Genomic DNA, 23,902 nt, shown 5'->3' with positions numbered 1-23,902 from the left:
CTGAGCCTTCTAACTGCCTCCTCACATACTCAGCATCTAATTACTGCTTTTTCATCCATCTATCCGTTCATTCATCTTGCTCAGTATTTTTGTACAAGAAATGAAGGAATACATCCCACAAAAGCTGGGAGGTATGGCTAGTAGTAAGGTAGATAATAACATCAAGATTATAATGGAAAGGGTGCAATCAAATGAAATTTAACAGGATGAAGTTTTGGACTGAATGAGAATAAATGTAAATTCCTTTTGTTGTTGAGTCATTTTTCAGTCATGTCCAATTCTTCCTGACCCCATTGGTGGTTTTCTTGGCATTTAGTCTGGACCTCTCTTTCACCTAATCACTCCCTACCTTAGACTATCTTGTATTTCTTTGTGCCTATGTCATCTATGCTGTAGGCTCTCCAACAGCCCCTCCTCCAACACATATCAAGTTTAGTAGAATGAAAGCTCTTTGAGGGCAAGATCTGTGATTTAAAAAAACTTGTATATCCAATGTCTTAGCACAGTGCCTCAAGCCTAGTAGCACTTGCCAGATGTTTGTTGAATGAATCAGAATTAGGTTACTTGAAATGATGTGTTACTTTGAAATATTTGAAGGATTCTCTAGTGGGAAGAAAACTAGATTTATTACATATAATTGTGGTAGGCTGAACTAGGAGCAGTGGATAAAAGTTTTAAGGAAGCAGATAAGTCTATATAAGGATGAATTTTCTAATAATAAATAGTGTTAAAAATGTAATGGATAGCTTTGGGATGTATTAAGTTCATTTTCTCTTCACCCAAGCAGAGGCTGGGTGACCAGCAGCCAGGGAAGTCATAAAAGCAAGTCTGATGGGGCTTAGAGAGTTGGACTTGATGTCTGAAGCCCTCTCTGAGCCTTAAACTGTGTGATTCTATGACAGTGCTATCAACATTTTCCTTTGCAGATCTACAAATCCAATCCAGCAGCAATGAAAAATGTGGAGGTAATTCCAAAGATAATATAAATTTTCTGCCAAAAGTGGTGAATGAATAAGGTAAAGCAATTTTTTTTCCTGTTTAGTATGTTTGTGGCTTTCCAATGAACATAGTGTGGCAAGAAGTGGGAGCTACCCATAGATGTCTTTTTTTTTTTTTTAGTTTTGTCTGCTTGGTTATTTGTGACATTTTTGTTTGTTTTTTGGACCCAAACTATGATTTCATCTGTGTGAGGACCTTCTGCTATGAAATAACTCCATTCATTGATGCTCTTGGGAATTCTTCTATAATCTAAGTATTAGACAATTGCCAGTTAATTGGCAATTAACTGGCATCTAGAGGTCAACTGACCTATTTGTCCATGGTGGACAACTAGTACACGTCAGAGGAAGGACTTAAACACAGATCTTCTTGACTACAAGGGTAAGTCTCCTCCTTTCCACTGCACCTCTTTATTCATATATTTTTTTAAAGTTTGATAGCATTTTTTTCCAGTTACTGTCAAGAAAATTTTTAGCATTCATTTTTATAAAATTTTGAGTCCCAAATTTTCTCCCTCCCTTCCCTCTTCTGAAAATGGTAGGCAGTTTGATATAGGTTATACATGTGCTATCATGTAAAAAAAATTGCATATTAGTCAAAGTTGTGAAAGAAGAAATAGATTTTTTAAAACCATGAGAAAGAATAAAGTAAATGGGGGAAAATATGCTTCTATCTGCATTCAGAATCCATCAGTTCTTTATCTGGATATGGATGGCATTTTCCTTTGTGAGTTCTTTATGTTTGTCTTAAATCATTGTGTTGCTGAGGAGAGCTGAATCATTTATAGTAGATCATCACACAATGTTGCTGATACTATGACAATGTTTTTCTGGTTCTACTCATTTCACTTTGCATCAATTCATACAGGTCTTGCCAGGATTTTCTGAAATCTGCCTGTTTTATCATTTTTTGTTGCACATTAGCATTCCATTACATTAATATACCACAGCTTGTTTAGCATTTCCCATTTGATGGACACCCCCTCAGTTTCCAATATTTTGTCACCATGAAAAGGGCTGCTATAAATATTTTTGCACACATAGGCCCTTATGATTCTCTTTGGGATACAGACCTAGTAGTGATATTGCTGTATCAAAGGGTATGCACATTTTGATTGCCCTTTGGGCATAGTTCCAAATTGCTCTCCAGAATGGTTGGATCACTTCACAACTCTACCAACAATGCATCGATGTCCCAATTTTCCCATATCTTCTCTAACATTTATCATTTTCCTTTTTTTGTCATATCAGCCAATCTGAGAAGGCGAAGTGGTATCTCAGAGTTGTTTTAATTTGCATTTTCCTAATCAATAGTGATTTAGAGCACTCCTTCATATGCCTATAGATAGTTTTAATTTCTTCATCTGAAAACTGCCTATTCAGATCCTTTGACCATTTATAAATTTGGAAATGGCTTGTATTCTTCTAAATTTGACTAAGTTCTCTATATATTTGAGAAATAAAGTCTTTATCAGAGACACTTGCTGTAAAGATTATTTCCCAGCTTTCTGTTTTCCTTCTAATCTTGGTTGCATTCATTTTGTTTGTATAAAAGCTTTTTAATTTAATATAATCAAAATGATCTGTTTTACATTTTGTAGTGCTCTCTATCTCTTGGTCATAAATTCTTCTCCTTCCCATAGATATGACAAGTAGACTATTCCTTGCTCTTCTAATTTGCTTATGATGTCACACTTTGTGTTTAAATCATGCACCCCTTTTGGCCTTATCTTTGCATATGGTGTGAGATGTTGGTCTATACCTACTTTGTGTCCTATTGTTTTCCAGTTTTCCCAGCAATTTTTGTCAAATAGTGAGTTCTTATGCCAAAAGCTGAGGTCTTTGAATTTATCAAACTGTGGTATTGACTACTGTATCTTTTTTTTTTCTTTTTGGAGGAGGAAAGGTAGGGCAATTGGGGCTAAGTGACTTGCCCAAGGTCACACTGTTTTGTGTTGTCTGAGGCTGGATTTGAACTCAGGTCCTCCTGATTCCAGGGTTGGTGCTCTATTTACTGCACCACCTAGCCACTCCAACTACTGTGTCTTGTATACTTACTCTATTCCATGAATCCACCACTCTATTTCTTAGCCAGTACCAGATAGTTTTGATGATTACTGCTTTATAAAATATTTGAGATCTGGTAATTGCTAGACCACCTTCCTTTGTATTTTTTTTTATAATTCATTCTCTTGATATTCTTGACCTTTTGTTCTTGCAGATGAATTTTGTTATTTTTTCTAGGTCTATGAAATAATTTTTGATAGCTTGATTGGTATTGCACTGAATTGGCAAATTAGTTTAGGCAGAATTGTCATTTTTATTATAATAGCTTGGTCTACACATGAGTGTTTGATATTTTTTCAGTTGCTTAGATCTGATCTTATTTGTATGAAAAGTATTTTTTTAATTGTGTTCATATAGTTCCTAGGTTTGTCTTGGCAGGTAGACTACTAAGTATTTTATATTGTTTATAATTATTTTAATTGGAATTTTTTTCTATCTCTTGCTGCTCAGTTTTGTTGGTCATATAAAGAAATGCTGATAATTTATGTGGGTTTATCTTATATCCTGCAACTTTGTTGAAGTTGTTAATTAGTTCAAGTAATTTGTTAGTTGATGCTCTAGGGTTCTCTAAGTATGCCATCATATCATCTGCAAATAGTTACAGTTTTGTTTTCTCATTGCCTATTCTAATTCCTTCAATTTCTTTTTTTATTGTTATAGCTGATATTTCTAGTACTATATTGAATAATAGTGGTGATAATGGGCATCCTTGCTTCACCCCAATCTTATTGGGAAGGTTTCTAACATCCCCTTACAGATAATGCTTGCTGATGGTTTTAGATCAATATGGCATCATTTTGAAGAACACTCTATTCTTATGCTTTCTACAGTTGTTTTTTTTTTTAGGAATTGGTGCTATATTTTGTCAAAAGTTGTTTAGCTTCTCTTGAGATAATCATATGATTTCTGTTGGTTTTGTTATTGATATGGCCAATTATATTAATAATTTTCCTAATGTTGAACCAACCCTTCATTTCTGGTATAAACCCCACCTAGTCATAATGTATAATCCTTGTGATATGTTTCTGTAATTGTCTTGCTAGTATTTTGTTCAAAATTTTTACACTGATATTCACCAGGGAAATTGGTTTATAATTTTCTTTCTCTATTTTAGCTCTTTCTGGTTAAGGTATCAGCACCATATTTGTGTAATAAAAGGAGTGTGGCAGGACTCCTTCTTTGCCTACTTTTTCCAATAATTTATATAGTATTGGAATAAATTGTTCTTTAAAGGTTTGGTAGAATTCACACATGAACCCATCTGACCCTGGGGACTCTTTTCCTATGGAATTCATTAATGGTTTGTTCAATTTCTTTTTCTATAATGGGGCTATTTAGACATTCTATTTTCTAATTTGTTAATCTAGGTAATTTATATTTTTGTTAATATTCAACCATTCCATTAAGATTGTCAGATTTATTGGCACATAACTGGGCAAAATATTTCCTAAGAATTGCTTTAATTTCTTCTTCATTGGTGGTGATTTTGCCCTTTTCATTAATAAAACCATTTTTTTTCTTTTTTGGAGGGGGGAAGGCAGGGTAATTGGGGTTAAGTGACTTGCCCAAGGTGACACAATTAGTAAGTGTGACTTTGGGCAAGTCACTTTACCCCAATTACCCTGCATAAAATACTTTACTCAGGATATGTTTGAATGAAAAAGGAGGTGGGTGTGTGTCATGGAGTGAAAATAAGAGACATTGAAAGTACACTGTTAGTGACACACTGGTGCCCCCAGACACTAACAGGAAAATCAGAAACCTTCTGGGTATATACTGTGAAGTCTTTATGAAAAATATGGAGAGGTCATATGTATTAAGAAATAATGATAGAACTGGAATCTGCACCAGTAGAGATAGTATTACTCACACTATCAAAATCACAGACTTTTTAAAGTGTTAAATGAAATCTCAGGGGAAATGTGTAGTAGATAGAGAGCCTCAGAGACAGGATGGCCTAGATTCAAGTCCCAACTTTGAAAAATACTGTGTGACCACAAGCCAGTTGCTTAGTCTCTAAGGAGCTCCCAAACAACATGTAGATTGAGTTCCCTATGTCACTTAAATCTTAGGTCCAGATCAACCTCATTAAACTAAATAAACAATACGAAATCAACTATAATATTGCTACAGACATAAAAACATCAAGCAAGTCACACAATTAAGTAGATACAAAATATATTTGATTCACAGTAATTTTATATGGTGAAAAATTTCAAATTATCTAAATGTCATTGTCTTCTTCAATTAATGCCAATTTCATATTAAATGCTGCTCTGATGTTAGCCCAAAAGAATACCTGCTTACTCTTTTCCTTGGGCCATTCCAAATAAGTTCTCTGTGCCATGAGAGCTTTCAGCTTGTGATACCGGGCAGGAATGCTGCACTGTGGGATGGGTTCCAATAAGATAAGGATTAAGTTACCTGAACCTTCATGAAAAAGTTTGTGGTGAGCAAAGTAAAGCTCATAATGGCACCACTCACTCTGAATGAAGTTGGGGGACAAAATAAAGATGGACTTGTGGCTTTTCTCTATACAGTTGATAATGTTTTCAATAATACTCTTTCCAGGGACAAAGTTTCTCTCATGAAGGCAAATCCTTATGTCTTCATCCTCTAGGTTTGGAAGCATCTCATGCTTCACCCAAGCAGAGTCGAGCTCACTGTATGAAATAAAAGCATGAAACTGGAATGTTCTCTCAAGTTGGTCTATGGGGATGTTCCTAGATCTGTGTCGTGTCTGAGTCCACTGAAATATCATCCTCAGATACCATGGCAAGTCAAAGTGGATGCACAAAAAAGCTGTAATAATTAGTAGAGCTAAGCCAATGATGACAATAGTGATAACCAACAGAACTAAATTACATGAGAAGGAAGACAAGTGAAAATCCTTTAACTGTGTTCCCTTATAGATATCTGGAAAAGTGCATTTATATGAATGCGGCCATCCACTTACTACTTTGTTCGATAATGTGGCCATATTTTCCCTAAATTCTCTTAGCTCACAGGTACACAGGAATGGGTTGTCTCCTGCTTGTAGGGATTTAATATTCTGACAGCTGTTGAAGAAATGAGTAGATGGATGGGAAACTGAATTATATCTGATGACCAATACAGAAAGGCTACTAAAGGTACTGCACCCTGGAAGATCAGTTAAATAATTAAAAGCAATATTTAGTTCTTGCAAAGTTTCCAGATTGGACATATCTTTAGGGATAATCCTGATATTGTTTCTGTGTAGATCAAGCACTGTGATATAGGGAGGTAAACATCTGAAGACAGAGTCAGTGAGCTCATTGGAAGACAAATTTAGGAATAATAGACTTTCAGTCCAACTGCATTTTCCTTTATTATCATAACTGATGGAATTCTGGCTTAAATCCAGATGTTTCAGAGACTTCATTGTCTCTGTCATTTGAGATATTTTGGACAGGTGTTTAAATTTGTTCTTCTGTAAAATAAGCGTTTGTAAGAGGTTTAAGTTTTTACAGTCTTGGAAAAGACCCTCTGTCAAAAGACTGTTAGCAAAGTTCAAATACTGAAATGGGCTAGGGTTAGAAGGGCAAGGCATATACAACATACGGGTATTCGATAGTGTTAACATTTTTATGTTCATATCTGAAAAGATACGATACAAATCGCTTTGTGAAAATATATAAACTTTGAGGGTAAGAAATTCTATTTTTAGTCCTTTCAGTGGAGTTTCATAATATGTAAATGATTCATGATCAATTTCTTTCACCAATGTTAAGTTGTAAATATCAAGATATTCTGTGGGTTTGTGCCAAAGAAATTGAAGAATTTCCACAAAGCATTTCCAAGTAGTTTCAATATGATAGATGGTAAGATTCAGAAATCTTAAATTACTAATTACTTTTGATAAAAAATCAGCAAAAATTAAGCAATTATCATCATCCAAATTAACATTAGTTAGTTCTAAACTTCTTAAGTTGTTCACTGACATATCCAATCGAACAGAGAATGCCCTATTTGGAGGGAAGATAATCTGTAGCATCTTTGTGCCCCAAACTGGAAAACTCTCCCATTTGTCTTTTTTCCCATAAAATCTTTCTAAGTCTAGTAGAATATTACTTAGATTCAAATGGTGAACTGGTAGTAAGTCTGATTTTTGTATTCTTGCAGCACTTAGCCCCAGGAAATCTAGTTGGGACATGTTGGCAAATTCCTCACAGATGGGGAGGGCTTCAAATTCATTGAATGAGAGATCTAAATATGTGAGATTCAGGAAAGGATGGCACGAAATCTTCCATAACTTATTGTGGGATAAATCCAAGTATTCCAGATCCTGGTTGAATTTGAACACATTGATATCAAGGTGCTGGATCCTATTATGAGAAAGTTTTAAAACTCTCAGCTTTGGTAGATGTTTGAAGTCTTCAATCTGAAGCCCAGTTATATTGTTTAGTGACAGATCTAAGACTGTTGTTTTTGATGATAGGAGTCTTGGAACATGACTGAGAAAGTTGTTTGAATAGTTGCTCACAAATTCATTTTCCAAAGAGTGTTGGATTCTACTTCCGAGGATCAACATAAAGATGTGAACAAAATGAAATGTTCTGATGATTAGTGTCCTGGGATTAGCCATAGTGTTGCGGTGGACATCTTTGAAGGTCACTCCCATTCTTCAGAGTATTTTAATACAGGTTCACATTCTAGAACAAAATCCATATGACATATATGTTAAATGAATACTAATTCATAATGATAAAGTTTGGGTATGTTACTCCCATCCCATCTAATACAATAATGGTTGGTGTTTATATGGCAATTTAAAGCCTACAAAGTACCTACAATACCCTAGCTCATTTGATTTCCACAGGAACCTTGTTAGGTAGAGACCAAAGGTATTGGTATCCCTGTTCTGTGTATAGAAAAATTGAGGTGGAGAAGGGCTTCAGAGGATAATGGATTTCTCACTGGTAGGGATCTAGTTGCCCTGAATTGGACACTTTCAATTGTCAACATTTAAAAGAAAAGATTCAATATTTAAATTATAATCTTCGGTTATCTAGAAATTTATTTCTCTGTACTATCTAATTATCCACCAATGCCAGATAAATGAATATTACTAGAATTATAGATCAATCTTATCTGGTTATCAGAGCAGATGACAAAAATTCTGTTACTAGTTCTAGTTATTATTTTGTATTTGAAAGTTACAAATTTGGGAGCATGGAGCCAAAATGGTGTATTACAGGCAGCATCCCAGCTGAATTCTCTCAATATTCCCCTCCAAACAGTTTTAAAATAATGCCTCAAAAATTTTGGAGTGGCAGAGCCAACAAAAGGTCAGGATGAGACATTTTTCTGGCCTAAGAAAACTTAGGAGGTCCACAGGAGGGGTCTATGACACTGGAATGCAGGCCAGAATGCACACATGTAGTGGCAGCAATAGCAGCAGAAGCAGAATCACCTTCAGGAGCTCACAGTCCAGAGACAGTAAAGGATTCAGACAACTGGTCAGAAAGAGATCAGAGGGTACCCTGTGCTAACACTGGATGTAGTTGACAATGATCGACAACTCTATGGCATCTTTGCTTTCTGGGTCACAGTAAAAGGGCAGAGAGGTGGTCAGTCATGAGGAAGCAGGTGCCCTGGTTAGAGTTTCAGGGCCCAAAGGAGTGTTAGCACTTGTGGTTACAGGAGAATATGGGACCTGGTCACAGTTCCAGGGTCAAGAGGGGCATTAGTGTTTGCAGTGGCAGGGAAACAGGGGACTTGGTTATGGTTCCAGGACCAAAAAGAGTGACAGTGCTTGAAGCTTAAGGAGATGAGGGGTTCTACCCTGGTAAAGACCAGAGCACAGACCAGTAGAGCAGTGACCATATCTCTTGCTACATCATACCACCTTGGAAACATCAAAAACTTGCAAGCTTCCAGAACTAGCTCTGAAAACAGCATTATGAAAAAAACCTGAAGTTTGGGATGATGCCTCCCCACTCCCAGGTGAGCAGAGCCCAACTTTAACATGAAATTCAAAGGCAAGAAAATTGACTGGGAAAATTAGCAAAAAGCAAAAAAAGAACTTTACCATAAAAAGCTACTATGGTAGCCAGGAAGACCAAGACACAAACCCAGAAGAAGAAACAATGTAAAAACAGCTACAATCAAAGCCTCAAAGAAAAATGCTAATTGGACCCAAGCCTAATTGAAGTGTTAAAGAAAGAAATGAGTGGTAAAGATTGGTAAAAGAAATGAGAGTGATGCAAGAAGATTATGAAAAGAGAATTAACAGCTTAGTAAAAGAGGCACAATAAAATACTGAAGAAAATAACATTGCAAAAAGCAGAATTAACCTAATAGTAAAAGAGGCAAAAAAAAAAATCAGTGGAGAAAAGAACTCCTTAAAAAGCAGGATAGGCAGGGGCAGCTAAGTGGCATAGTGAATAGAGCACTGGCTCTGGAGTCAGGAGGACCTGAGTTCAAATCCAACCTCAGACACTTAACACACACACACACACACACACACACACACACACACACAAACTAGCCATGTGACCCTGGGCAAGTCACTTAACCCCAATTGCCCTATCTTGTCCCCTATAAAAAAAAAAGAAAGCAAAAAGAAAGCAGAATAGGCCAAATGGAAAAAAGAGATACAAACATTCACTGAAAAAAGAACTCCTTAAAAAGCAGAATTGGTCAAATGGAAAAAAAAGGTTAAAAAGCTCAATGAAGAAAATGAGCCCTTTAAAAATTAGAATTGGTCATGTGGAAGCTAATGGCTCCATTCCATGAGGCATCAACAAACAATAAGACAAAGTCCAAAGAATGAAAAAACATAAGAAAATGTGAAATATCTTATCAGAAAAGCAACCAACCTGGAAAATAGATTAAAGAAAGATAACTAAGAAATTATTATACTACCTGAAAGGAGTGATTTTTTTTTTAAAGCTTAGACATCATAATTTAAGAAATTATGAAGGAAAACTGGGAGGGTAGAGCCAAGATGATGGATTAAAGGCAGTATCTCAGCTGAACTCTTAGATCCAGGGGGTAAAATAGAAATTAAAAGAATCTACCAATCACCTCCTAAAAAAGATCTCAAAATGAAAACTCTCAGAATATTACAGTCAAATTCCAGAACTCCCAGGTCAAGGAGAAAATATTTCATGCAGTCAAAAAGGAATATCATGGAACCACAGTGAGGATCACACAAGATTTAGTAGCTTCCCCAGAAAAAAAAAAAAGAACAGATCTTGGAATATGATATTCCAGAAGGCAAAGGAGAGAGATCAAAAATCACCTACCCAACAAATCTAAGTATAATGCTTCAGGGGGAGGGGATGGATATTTAATGAAATAGAGGACTTCCAAGCATTCCTGATGAAAAGCTGAACAGAAAATTTGACATTCAAACACAAAGACCAAGAGAGGCATAAAAACATGAAAGAGAAAGCATAAGGGACTTAATGAGGTTAAACTGTTTACATTCCCACAGGGAAAGATGATTCATGTAACCCCTAAAGAACTTCACCATTATTAGGACAGTTAAAAGGAATTTACATAAATAGAGGGCAGGGGTGTGAGTTGATTATGTTGGAACACTAAAAAAAAAAAAAAAACAGATCTTGGAATATGATATTCCAGAAGGCAAAGGAGAGAGATCAAAAATCACCTACCCAAGAAATCTAAGTATAATGAGGAAAATTTTCTCACATAACAGAGACCACTAGGAAGAGGTTTTTTAATAGAGGAGAAGATGGGGAGGGAGGGAAGGGTAATGGGCAATGCTTGAACTTCATTCTCATCATAATTGGTTCAAAGAGGGAAGAATATATGTACATACTCAGTTGTGTATAGAAATCTATCTTACCCAATAAGGAAATAGGAGGGGAAGGGAATAAGAAAAGCAGAGAAGGTGATAAAAGAGAAGGTGGATTAGGGGAGGCAGTAGTTATAAGCCAAATAGATTTTTGAGGAGGGATAGGATAAAAAGAGAGGAAGAAACAGAAGATAGAGGAAAATACACAGTAATCATAACTGTGAATATGAATGGGATGAGTTAATGCATAAAACAGAAACAGAGAGCAGCAAGAATTCAAAACCGGAATCCATTAATATATTTTTTTATAAAAAAGTAAAGTTGTATTTATTTTAATGTGTTCAAATAATTTAGACAATTTTAAAACTCTAAAAAGTCACTTTATATATACTTGCCTCAACTTCCCAATGCCAATTAAATCACAAGGATATTTACTAAAACTTGAAGTGACTATGATTTATTAAAAACCACTAGAGAAGAGAAGGCAGCAATTTAGATTAAAGAATTTTCACCAGAATTCAGTTTACTAAAAAAAAATAAAATTAATTTAAAAAACTTTCAAGTGCCATTTTAACCCTCAAAAATGGCAAAAAATATCAATTTCATGAATCTGTCATATAAAACACTTACTACTAAAAGGCAAAAGAAAATCAAGGATTAGTGTGTCTAGAAATTTTAAATGTCCCTTTCAGAGTTAGGAATGAAATTTATTTATTTATCCATTCATCCATTTATTTATTTATTTATGTTTTAAAACAGTGGTGTTGCTGATTATTTTATTTTATTTTTGTTTTTTTTTTTTGGAGGGGGGAAGGCAGGGCAATTGGGGTTAAGTGACTTGCCCAAGGTCACACAGCTAGTAAGTGTTAAGTGTCTGAAGCTGAATTTGAACTGAGTCCTCCTGACTCCAGGGCTGGTGCTCTATTCACTGCACCACCTAGCCGCCCCCAAAATGAAATTTAAACACAAAACAAACATAATATTGGTTTAAAATATAATAAATATGCATTTATTATAGTTGTAAATTAAGCGATTTTAAGTAGCTATTTCTAATCTTTAAAACAATGCACTGAAAAGTTTTGATTTCAGACTTTTATTGTATCGCACTAAGAAAGAGTAGGGTAGTTACACAATGTTCTCCTTCATTTTCTGTTCTCAACATCTAAGTTGATGTTGATGATCTAATTTGCAAGTCCTTAAGAATATCTTTTATCACTAGATTGCAACAGTATTAGAATACCAAATTTCTTAGTAAGTGACTACTACAAATGAAAACATTTAAAATAATTCTAAATGCATTCCAAGATAATTTAGTGTATATTCTCAATAGATTCACTTTTGCTTAAGAATTAAAGTAAATTAATTGTATGGAACTCTTAGGGAAATTCCTACGTCATGCAATATGTAGGGCTAATATTTAAATGTTAAGAAAAAAATCCCACCATCCTTACATCTGCAAATATATCCATGTAATCTCTACATGATATATGAAGAAACTTATGAGGTTTCCCACAAGGTCACATATGCAAAGTTTTCAGTTCTTCAAAAGCACTTGTTCTCTACAACTAGTTTATAATCAGTCAATATTTTAATAAAACCAAAATAAGCTACTACAAGCTCCTATAAACAAAAACTTTCAACAGATTAAGGACAGTCAGTAATTAATATAATTATTCATAAAATTATGGCTGTTCCTAGGGAGTACAAGTTCAAACCTGTCAATACCAGAGGTAATCACTTTATACTCATTTATGCATAATTCCATTTAATTTCTTTGTCTAAGTATAACGTATGAAAAGTCTTTCCACAATTCAAAAATGTGGAAACATTTTAAATGTCTAACATTTAACATTTAAATGTTAAAGTAGTCTTTTTTAAAAGTAGTCTTTAGTTAGTCTTTTTTTAAAGTAACTGATCATATTCCATAAGCTGATCTTGGAATCAGGTTCCTGTTGGACAGAACCTTTTCACTTTGTGGCTTCTGCATGCACTTAGCCAGACTGAGCCTGTTGCATATCATCTTAAGAGTTCACCAAAACATAAATCATGCCATAGTATAGATAGAAAAAAATGATAGTAGGTAAAAGGCTAATAATTTACACCATCCTTCTTTCTGACAATATGCTAGAATTTCTGCATTCATGATGGTTGTAGGATCATAGAGTCCTGGTCCACTCATCATTGGTCTACTCATATACCTCCAAATATGACATGCCAAGAGAGACATATTGAGTGTAAGCCACTCTGCTGCACAGAGAAACACTACACAGACTTGGACTTAGGAAGACCAGAACTCAAATCTTGCCTTGGATACTAACTAACTGTATAACCGCAACAAGTCACAACTTCTCTATGTCTGTTTTTTTTAATCTGTAAAATGGAGATAATGGTAGCCTTTATCTCCCAAGGTTGTTGTGAAGCTCAAATAAGATGGTATTTGTAAAGCGCTTTGTAAATCTTAAAGTATTATTTAAGTGCTAGCTATAATCAGCAGCAGCAGAATTTGTAGTTAGTCTAAGTAGGATTCAAACCCAAGGTCCTCTGGCACCAAAATCAGCCCCTTTCCACTACACTTTATTAACCTTCAGGAGAAGATGCTGATGGTAGTTTTGTGACTAGCAACATTAAGCAGAATTGTAACTAGGTTTTGTTTGTTTGTTTGTTTAATGAGCTATACAGGGAATATTAAGTTCCATTCTAGGTCTCCAAAAATTAAAGTTAAGGATCACCAAAAAGGAAATGAAGAGGCACAGGGTGTGGTTATTACCAACGAAGAATTGAGCAAGAGGAATTGCATAAAGAATAGCATGTAGTGTACAAGATACATAACCAGAGGAAACTGGGAGCTAGTCATGAGTGTAGACCAGGAAGTAACAGATAGACTGGATGCTCAATTGATATCTAGACCATGTCAGGAGAACAGAAAGAAGGGTCTCAGCATGGTCAGTGGGCTTATTTCCCCTTCTCCTCCTTCCATGGACATGTTGTGGAAGGACATAGACAAGGGTGATCTAAGGGTTGAGGGAGGAGCAGGAATAAGCTATAGTCTCTACCACTAATTTGAGATCACAGATCAGTTAAATTATGGGTACCACACATCTGTACCCCAGTTAGTACAGTGTTGGACTCAAAGAAAATGTTTAATAAATGTTAATTAACCAGAAGTGTGGTGATTTTGGTTTTGTCATTATCTCCCTGCCTCTATCCGCATCCCTCTCCTATCACTCCATAGATGCCAAAGTAATTTTCATAAAGCACAAGCCTAATAACCTTATAATAACCTAATAATGGTTTTCTCAAAACGCTCCAACAGCTAACTGTTGTCTCTGAGAGCATCTAAATAAGACATTTCTATATAGAGATGGGTAACACAGAGCAACAGAGGGCCCCTCATTGGTCCACTGCAACAAAGGTCAAATTCAGCAGTCATTGTTAATCAAAATGGGGGAAGGCAGTCAGGTCCTCAGTCAGCCTGACTTAGAAATTCTTGGCTTCCATCCTGGCCCAGATTTCTGCTGCCAACACACTTCTCTGATACTGGACACCAGCTATCACTCACTACTTTTTTTCATTGACAAATCTGCCAGAAACACTCTAACACAATCAGATTTCTTGGTTTTAGGACTTTCTGCTTTATATCCTGACAATGGCTCTGCTTTGCATTTTGAATTTTTATGCGTCTGATAACAAGAGATAGCTTTTTTATGTATTTTATTTTATTTACTTTAGTCCCCTAAACCTTTTTGAGTCTAATTTCCATTCTGGGGCATCATGAATATCTCCTCACCAGCTCAGACCTGGCTAAGTGGCACAGAACAAAACCTTGGACTTCTCTAAGGAAATATGGCATGCATTCACCTAGTACTACTTGTATGGCAAACCAAGTGTTCATTTGGATGTGTCTATATTCAACTGGTTCCTGAAGTCTAAGAAAAAAAAATGAGAGCATAAACCATCAACACTTTAACTACAAGGAAAGAGGAAGAAAACAACAAGGGAGTTGAGTAGGGTGGGGAGGGAAACAATAGAAAATAGGATTGGGAAAAAGTGGGAGGTTTTTTAGGCAAAAAAAGTAAGCAGAGGGAGAAACAATAGATATAATGGAAGAAGATACAGAACAAGAAGAAAAAGGAGGTACAATCAAAAGGAAAAAAAAAGAAAGGTGATTTAAAAAATGCTTCAAGAGAAACCACCACTCATTTATCCACTTAACAAATATTTACTGAGAAGCACTGACTACATGCAAAATACTACACACTGTATCAACTGCAAAGCTGAACAAGACATGTATAGGAAGTTTACTTTCTACTTGAGGAGATAAGCCACACATGGATTTCTGCAACACAAAGTCCTATGTGATGAGGGCTATGTGTCTAGATTACCTACCTGCTCTAAGAAATCACAAAAGACAATAGAATAAAGAAAGAGGACACCAAGAGGAGATGAGAGAAGGCAGGACTAACAAACCCAAGGATAATGTTATCAGGCAAAATGAATAAATGGATTTGTTTTTCTCCCAATTATATACACACCCTCTTCTCTGTCAACAGAGGAAAGCAACTGAATTTCCTAAATTCAAGTAACACAGAGACTGTAAAGAAAACCTACCTGAATCCTCCATAATCCCCAGCATTTCCTTCTTCATCTTTCATAGTTTTGATTTGAGAAAAGGTGTAAAAGCAATCACTCCTATCTGGATTCCTCTTCAGAGGAAAAGAAGAGTTTCTTCTAACTTCCCTAAAAATATAAACATGACTGGTTCAAACTACAGAAAGTACCCAAATAAAACCTTGAAGGGTTTTGTGCCATCTATTGAACCTTAGTGGAATTACACCTTATAAATGAATTGCCTTTACATTCATCTATAAACAATACATGCCTCTTACTCATAGTATAGGCATAAAAGTAAGGGAGGGTAATCAGAGCTTTCCCCCAGAGTGCTAAAATGTATTGGACACTTGTAACACTTGAGCTCTTTTAACAGCTAGAAACAACAGAGTTTAGTACCTAGTTAGCAAGGATAATTTATTCCAGGGTCACATTCTAGTTGGCTTTCTCCCAGGTCTGTTGTCACCCTGCTCTCTCCCTCAGTAGCTAAACTGTAGTTCCTGTCTCTCTATCCTGGGATGATGGCCAGGATCTGCCTTCCCACATGAAACCTTGTGTTCTAAGGTCCAAGGTCTCTCACCATAATCTTAGTCTAACTGAATTTGTATAGCTTCCAAACTTTTTTGGTGATGTTTGCCCATGACACAAGAATTGTTTGTTGTGCTTCTGTTCAGGACTGATTTTTTGAGGTAGAGGATGTCATTTAAAATGCCCTGTTTACTACAAGAATATAATAACAATGTGCTTGTTTCAGGGATCTCAATAGATTAATGAGGGACAATGTATTGTTATATCTTTCTGTATAGTCGGCACGACAATTTTTCTATAAAACTACATTTTCAACTAGTAAGTTGAAACATATAGGGGAGAATAAGAAAAGGAGTCTTGTGAACTATTTGTGACTTCCCAGACCTAAGGAGAAAATTTAATCTGCTACTCTGAGAAACTGAAAAGCTGAGTAAAGAGATATTTGCCAGGGGTATGATGGTAAATGTTTACTAAGTGGATCTGGGGGAGAGAGAGGGGAGGAGGAAATGTACTAACAGTGTAATCCACTTAATCTTCATTATTTATATTTTCTTCATCATGTTCTTAAATTTTGCCAGTCAGTAAATTAATAAATCAAACCCTGATGTGTAGTGTTTGCCAGTTTTCAAGGTGGAAATATTGTAATTGAAAATTTAACAATCAGCTCTCTCTAGCTGATTTGAGCTTGCTCCAGTATATCCCTCACATCTACCACTTCTAGCTTAAATTTCAGGTACTCGTACAATCTATGCCTCAAAATACATAACAAGGGAATGGTATGCAGAATGTGTTAAGTCAATTTCTTTAACTGAAAGCTATAATTATTAGTGAAAGAAACTGGCTTTAGAGTCAGGGGACCTACAACTGAATCTGGGCTTTAGCCCTTATTGCCTGTGAGCAATGTATCACTTCTCCAGGCCTCAGTACTTTCATCTGCAAAATAAGAAGTTAGACTAGGTTAAAAGTGTCAAACTGGCAGCTGAGTGGGAACCAGATTAAAGTGTAATTGGGAAACATTTAACAAAATAGATAAAAATGCAATACAATATAATGTGAATTTGTGGTTTTATAAGTCAATGTGCAACTGTTTCTATTTGACACCACTGTACTAAATGACCTGTAAGGTTACTTCTAGCTCAGAATATATAGTTTTATGGATCTTATAAGGTTAAAATGGTTAATTTGGGTAGAAACTTGTGTCAGGCAAAAAAAAAAAAGACCATCATCTCTTCTTTCCTACTAAACAGAAGCAGACTTTAAATGATTACATTTTAAAATTTTTCTCAGAAAGTAAATTGCTATATTTGACCCAGCGTTGAGGAGAGCCTCAGCCTCTCAAAGATAAATATTCTTGGGGCAACATTTATCTAAGAGAGGTATGGATTTTATGGAGAATGGATTTTAAATTGTCCTCATACTGGGCAGCCTGAGTGTTCTGGAGTAGGGGACTGGCCTTTCCTTGATTTATTATAACTGCTCAGCATTTCAGCAAAATTTTGATTTCCTGGAACCCTTAATCAACTAGAATTTTTTCCTATGCCCCATTTTAGAAGACAGAGACATATGATAACAAAACAAGATAGTGTTTTTTTTTAAGTATCTTGCAGTATTTCTCCAAAGATCTCTACATATTTTATCCTAATATACTATCCCTTCTGCACTTAATTTACAGTACTATACAACCAGTTCAGAAGGTTGGCTAGAGGCACTGCAAAATCCTGAATCATTCAAGAAAGGACCAGTTCTTTTCAATACCAACACACTCTGAAAAGATTTTTATTCTTTATCTTGCTGTCACATTTCTTTCTCATTCAGAGATCTGATCATGTTATTCTACTGCTGGAAACCCTTGACTGTCTCCAGATTGCCTCTTAAATAAACATTAAACTCTTTAGACTGATGTTTAAGGTCTTCCACAATCTAGTGGCATCTCAACTTTCCATTCTCAGCTCATACATTTTCCCTCCATATATTTCACTCCAGACAAATTAGACTTCACCTCCACTAAATGCTCAATGCTTTCCCTTCCCCCATGCCTTTGCTCACATTATTGCTTACATCTTTAGTATCCAACCATTTTGAAATCCTCCCCACCCCTTAGAGCCTGAATCAAATGGTACCTCCTCTGTGAAGTCTACTACGATTACCAGAGTTGGTCAGTATCTTTTCTCCCTATAAGAAATGGCATTTTATACAACCTATAATTTTGTATTATAATAATTACATGCATCTTATCTCCCCTACTAAGTAATAGGAACCACATCCTATTTAGCAGAACCTCTGCACACAGTAGGTCATTTAAAATGTTTGTTGAATTTGAGATGAACAAAGGTCAAAATCAAGAGATGTCTAGTTTGCCTGAAAAGTAAATTAAACAAAATATTTTAAGCATCCCAATTAAGGTTTTACTGCACATAGGACTTTATATTTTAGTTGAGTGACCATTCAATAATCAATCTTACTAATCAGTATTTTCCCAGTTTTATAGAGAAACAAAATTTTAAGTGATTTTCCTAAGGTCACTAATAAAAAAAAACACACACACACACAATACCCTGCAGCTGGGCTTCATCACTTATGCATTTATTAGGAGGACCAAGGCTTAGCTTCTTCCTCTCATTCATTCTTACTCATAAAAATGTAAGAGGCTTCTCATTTCTCTGCAGGTGGCAGCAAGAAACAGATTGGCCTTTTTAGCAGTTCTCATAGCATATCAGGATTGAGTTAAGAGAGGCTAGCATCTGTAGGGCAAAGTAAACCTATTTGAGAAAATGGTATATATTTTATTTTTTGAGATTTCTTGGGACACTGGACTTTTCTTAAAAAGAAAAAAATTAATCCTACAGAAGGGGCATTTCTGTATATGTTAAAAACTCATTACAAACTAAAACTCCTATAAAGGAATAAGGGTAACACTCTTGTGGTAGGTTGGTGCAGCAAATTAGATCATCATGTAAACAGTAGGTATCAAGGACAGGCAATAGAAAAGTATTTTGATAAAATAGTATAACTGAATTAAATGAGATTTTGCCACATAAAGGCATAACAAAGTAAAAATACCGACAGACACAAAAGTTTGTTTTGATGGATTTTATTCTTTATTATCTTTCCAAACAGATTGTTTTCCTCTGATATCATTGGATGCTAGAAGAAGAGGATCAAAGTTTGGATGAAAATAGCAAAATACACTGTCTATCTGAAGGTGTGCACACTGTGGAAAGAGGAGAAACACCATACCTTACGTGGAAACAGTTCAAATTCCATCATGAGTTGGTTCTTTCAGGAGTACAGTCTAGAAACTACTGATCCTGAACCTCATAGATCCAGTAATCAATAGGTAGGGAGTGTTTACCCAGACCATGCTCCAATTGTGGTTTTTCCTTCATTCTGGAAGAGGACCAAGTAGACCAATACCAAAGACAAAGACAAAGAAATGGGTCACTCTTATTCCAACTCCTTTTTTGATTAAAAGGAGCTAATTTACAGTTGGCAAGAAATTTGAAAGGATTTTAAATCCTCAACCAAAAAAAAATCATTCTTGGCAATGCTCTTATGGCACCCACGGGGCCACCCTGAACAAATAATATAGTTCTCTCTCTCTCTCTCTCTCTCTCTCACACTCTCACTCTCTCTCACACACACACACACACACACACAGATATATATAGGCATATATACATATCTATATATATATGTATATCTCTATATATACATTTATCTATGTCTATATATCTATCTAGATAGATATACTTGGTAGACAACAGGTATGAATGTAAAATGCTGAACCTGAGAGATGTCACATACCAAAATCAATTATACTCAGAAAGCATTTTATCAAGCACTTATACTGTACAAGGTGCTCAGATCGCAAAGACAAAAACCAAACTGTCCATACCCTCAAGGAGTTTAAATTCTGGCAAAAACAATCCATTGCTTTAGAATGTCACACTGGCAACTTGCTTATACCTCTATATCTGGGTCAGATTGAAGGACGTTCTTCTAAGTATAAGCAGAATTTAACAAAAACATTACCCTTATTACTTTTCTGCAGCAGTAATGAGGTTCTAAGATATCCTTTCACTTTTGTTTCCTAAGATTTAAAATACAGCATTTTCCTGCTCTGGAGGGACACTCCCCAACCAAAATCAGGCATAATAACAAAATGGGTTATTTCCCAACCTCGAGTGAAATTGATTGCAGTATTTTTCTGTGCTCTATCTAGCTGGGCATTTAAAAATTATTAGTATTTTTTACACATGGAAAGGAAGAAGCAAATTTATAGAAAAGGTTCAAGGAAAAGATAACTAAGAGTTACAGTTTATTAAGCAAAATTTCCAAATGGGACATGATACAGTGGAAAGAATACTGAAGTGGGAAAGCAGGAGGGTCGGGTTCTAGTCCTAGGGTTCTGCCATTAGTCAGCTGGTTTGACCTAATTTAAGTTCACCTCCCAGGGAAGGAAAGAAAGGAGGAAGAGAGACAGACAGACAGACAGACAGAGATCCTTTAGGGATCTCATGGGGGCAAGGAGGGGCAGAGAGCGGAAAGAGTACTTCACTCCCACCGTCTAGGTTTCTAACAAACTCACTAGGAATCACAGGAACTAAAACGAAAGTATGAGGGCTTTAGGGAAGTTGGACAGCTGGGGAAGGTTTGGTCCACAGGGGTTGGGAAGAGCTTGAACCAGATGGCCTTTGAGTTCCCTTCTAGCTCTTTGACTCCCACTTACCGTATTAGGGCTTCCTTAGGCTGGCGGGGCAGGGTTTTCACTTAAGGCTGGAGGCTGCTTCGAGGCGGAGCCGGCTGCCCCATTCAGACCCCGACCGCGCATGGCCCCACCCCTGCCCCGCCCCCTCCGGGTCCTCCCTGCTTCTCCCAGGCCCTGCCGACGTGGCGGGGAGGGGAAGGGCCAGGGGGCGCTCGGGGGACCAGCTCGGCCGGCCTGAGCGGTAAGGAGCCCAAAGCTCCCTTTCTTTTTCTTTCTTCCTTTTCTTTCTCTCGCTCCCAGAGAGGAGGTCACTGGTTCACGCTTCCTTATTCCCCGATGCTCCAGGCCTTTGGCAGGAGCCTGGGTGCCAAGTCCCAGACGCACCGGGGCTGGGGACAGTCGGAGGGCCAGGGGTGGGGTATCTGGTCAGTGGCAGCAGAGACTCTGGCGCCGAACCGGGCACGAAACTTTGCCATTTGTTACATGCCATTGGCATGGCCTCAACGGCAGGGAGTTTGTTGCTGTCACATCTCTGTGCCTGGCAGGGTAGCTAGGGTACCTGGGCAAGAACGGGGATGCTCCCGGTGTTGAGGCTCAGACTTTCTATAAAGGATAATTAAGATCAAGGTCTAAGGAAGGGAAGGCTAGGGCAAAGGTGATAGCAGAGCCGTATTTCTTTCAGCTCTACACCCTCTGGTGAGCGGGAGTTTTTTGTGAATAACCAGGCAGAAACACGCACCCCGGATCTCCTTTGCCCACTAGTCTACAATGTCCATCCCAGCCTCTCCGGTCCACGCCATTTCCAAACTCTCTATTGGAGGAGAGTTTTACAAATTTTCCCTGCTTCTAGCCCGCAGGCGAGAGACAACAGGTGTTAGTAGAACCAAAGAGACCTTGATTGCTGAAGGGGAGGAAAGGAGAGCCTGGGAAGAGGCAGGAGGAAAAGTTAAGCAGGTTTCGCTCCGGGACATATTCGGGCTTCTGTGGTCAGACTTTGGGGTCTTTTGTTTGCTTTTCAACCTCATGGCCCTTCTCTACAGCTCACCTCTTTGTCAGAATAGACACTGCTTGCTGTCACTGGCCTCGTAGAGCCTTCGTCTCCCCATCAAATTTGCTCTGGGATCTGATGAATATTTCTGGGATGTCTTAGAGCAAGGCTTTCTTTGGAACTATTTATTTTCTCTGGAAATTCCCTCTCTGCCGGAAGTTTTGGTCAGGTAGGGCCTTCCTGCTGCCAACTCCCACCCTATTCCTTCTCCAGGATACTGAAAGCTGCTTAAGGGTTTTCGTGGAGAATCTTCTTCATAGATTTCCTTGCCACTCTGCTGGTCTGTTCCCACCCTTCCCCAACAAGGAATTCTCAGCCAGATAATGCTGAGGGATGCAAAAGATGTGTGTATATGTCTGTGTGTATATACATAACTATGTGCGTATATGTGTGTGAATATTATGCCAGTCCTAAACAAAATTGTGAATTAGACAAACTTTTCAAAAATATGCTGTCAGTGTCTCCTTTGTGCATCAAAGGATCATAGATTTAGGACCGGAACAGACTTTAGAGATTATAAAGTCCAATCATCTCATTTTGTAAATATAATGAAACTAGGGCCCAGAAATCATAAGTAACTTGACAAAGATCATAAAAGGTAGTAAGTGCCAGAATTTGGAATGTGAACCCAAGTCCATTGACTACAAATCTAGCACTCTCCATTGTATGCTCCTGTTTTTCATCTGTTCTTATCCTTCAGTGGCCCTAACCTTCACTTAGTGCTCTCAATCTCCTTTCTTCTATTAAAACCTGCTCTTAGGAAAAGTTCTGATACCTTTATTCATACTAAGGCAGATGTTCTTAACCTGGGGCCTGTAGACTTAAAAAAAATTATAACTATATTTAAATATAATTAGTCTCTTTAGCCATCCTATGTATTTTATTATATGCATTTTAAAACTTTATTCTGAGAAAGGTTCTGTAGGCTTCTCCAGGTGCCAAAGAGGTACAATGATACAAAAAAAATTAAGAATCCCTGTACCAAGGTATACATTTTAAGCTAAGCAAAGAAATTTCTAATGGCACAATTTCAAGTATCAAGGAACAAATGGGTTACTATTTAAAAGGTGGGGTAGAGACTGTTGCTTTCCTGTGTGCCTTCCTATAAAGCCATCACTGTATCATTTCTGCAGTCACTGTCATCAGAAACACTTTTGTATTTTAATTGTGATTCTTTTGGAAGTGCCAGTATTTCTTATCATAATTAATGTAACCTTAAAAATTGTGTGTGTGTGTGTGTGTGTGTGTGTGTGTGTGTGTGTTACATTGGTCCCTAGAAGGGGAAAAGTAAAAATTGGTTGAGAGGTTAATATCAGTTGCCCAGAACTGGTACTTTCTTGCATGTGGGAAGTATATATATATATATAGCTGGCACGAAGGAGAAGGGATCAGGTATCTTCTTCTCTTTTCTTACCCCTCTTCAGTTTGTAGTATAATTAGCTACTTACTGTAGCAAATTTGGTTCTACAATTAGGAATTTCACTGATAAAATTGGGGGAGTACTAGTTAATACAAGTTAAGGTCTGAAGGGTAATCCTTGGTATCAATTAAATGGACACAAAAGATTTAGTCTTAATCCTCCCCCCTCTACCACCACCACCACCCACACCTTTTTTCAGCGTGGAGTCTATAGATGCTAGACCTTTTATTTCATCTGTACAGGGAACTCTCAGAGTAGAAAAGAAGCAATTCTGTAAGTTACAGTCTTAAAGAATTTAGTAGGTCCCTGAGAATTTTAGTGGCCATAGTCACACAATAAGTGTCAAAAGACTTGAACCTAGGTTCAAGAACTTCAACCTAACTTCAAACTTAAAATTGACCCTCTATCCGCTATGCAATACTATGTCTCTAACAATTTCTTTCCCTATACTCAATTAATTAAGAAGTATTCATTAAGTGCCATGTTCCACACACCAGGCACTAGAGATACAAAGTCAAAAATGAAACAATCCTTGCCAAAGATGCTGTATTGAGGGAAACAATATATACATATAGTTAAGTATATGCAAAGTAAATAAAAGACAAGGACTGAAACTGTGATTTCATCGCTACAGAGACCTCCTAGATAAGGCAATTTCCTCCACCAACACAGGTAGACACCTTATCTATAGTTTATAGTCATACAGAGTTTACCTAGAGGACTGATAAGTAACTTGCTC

At 36.8% G+C, this 23,902-nt stretch overlaps 2 protein-coding genes across 6 annotated transcripts in view; one reads left to right on the top strand and one right to left on the bottom strand.

Moving 5' to 3' along the window:
* Positions 1–5,226: 5,226 nt before the first annotated feature.
* Positions 5,227–22,686, bottom strand: TLR6 (toll like receptor 6). Of its 4 annotated transcripts, none has more exons than XM_069068450.1 (3): positions 21,741–22,686; positions 15,460–15,588; positions 5,227–7,738 (listed from the first exon to the last, which is right to left on the bottom strand). In XM_069068450.1, exon 3 carries the CDS (start codon positions 7,705–7,707, stop codon positions 5,290–5,292), a length of 2,418 nt encoding a protein of 805 aa, XP_068924551.1. In that variant the 5' UTR covers positions 7,708–7,738; positions 15,460–15,588; positions 21,741–22,686; the 3' UTR covers positions 5,227–5,289. The 4 variants fall into 4 exon arrangements, with proteins under 4 accessions (XP_068924551.1, XP_068924543.1, XP_068924559.1 ...); XM_069068442.1 differs by lacking the exon at positions 21,741–22,686 and adding an exon at positions 20,717–20,835; XM_069068458.1 differs by lacking the exon at positions 21,741–22,686 and adding an exon at positions 19,225–19,364.
* The window catches only part of FAM114A1 (family with sequence similarity 114 member A1), a 73,858-nt gene continuing 70,748 nt past the window's right edge, over positions 20,793–23,902 (top strand). For both annotated transcript variants that reach the window (XM_069068483.1, XM_069068475.1), the window contains exon 1: positions 20,793–20,936. The gene's annotated coding sequence lies outside the window, so the exon portion shown is untranslated. The remainder of the gene's footprint in view (positions 20,937–23,902) is intronic.

The sequence above is a fragment of the Petaurus breviceps genome, unplaced genomic scaffold, assembly GCF_028583685.1.
Source record: "Petaurus breviceps papuanus isolate PSGF00001 unplaced genomic scaffold, PetGlider_PUasm1.0 140, whole genome shotgun sequence".
NCBI lineage: Eukaryota > Metazoa > Chordata > Mammalia > Diprotodontia > Petauridae > Petaurus > Petaurus breviceps.
Note: the sequence above shows the minus strand (reverse complement) of the source record. Positions and strands in the feature narration are given on the sequence as shown.

What these genes read in the sequence shown, in the direction of transcription:
- TLR6 (XM_069068450.1), bottom strand. Translation starts at nt 7,707, where the DNA reads ATGGGAGTGACCTTCAAAGATGTCCACCGCAACACTATGGCTAATCCC.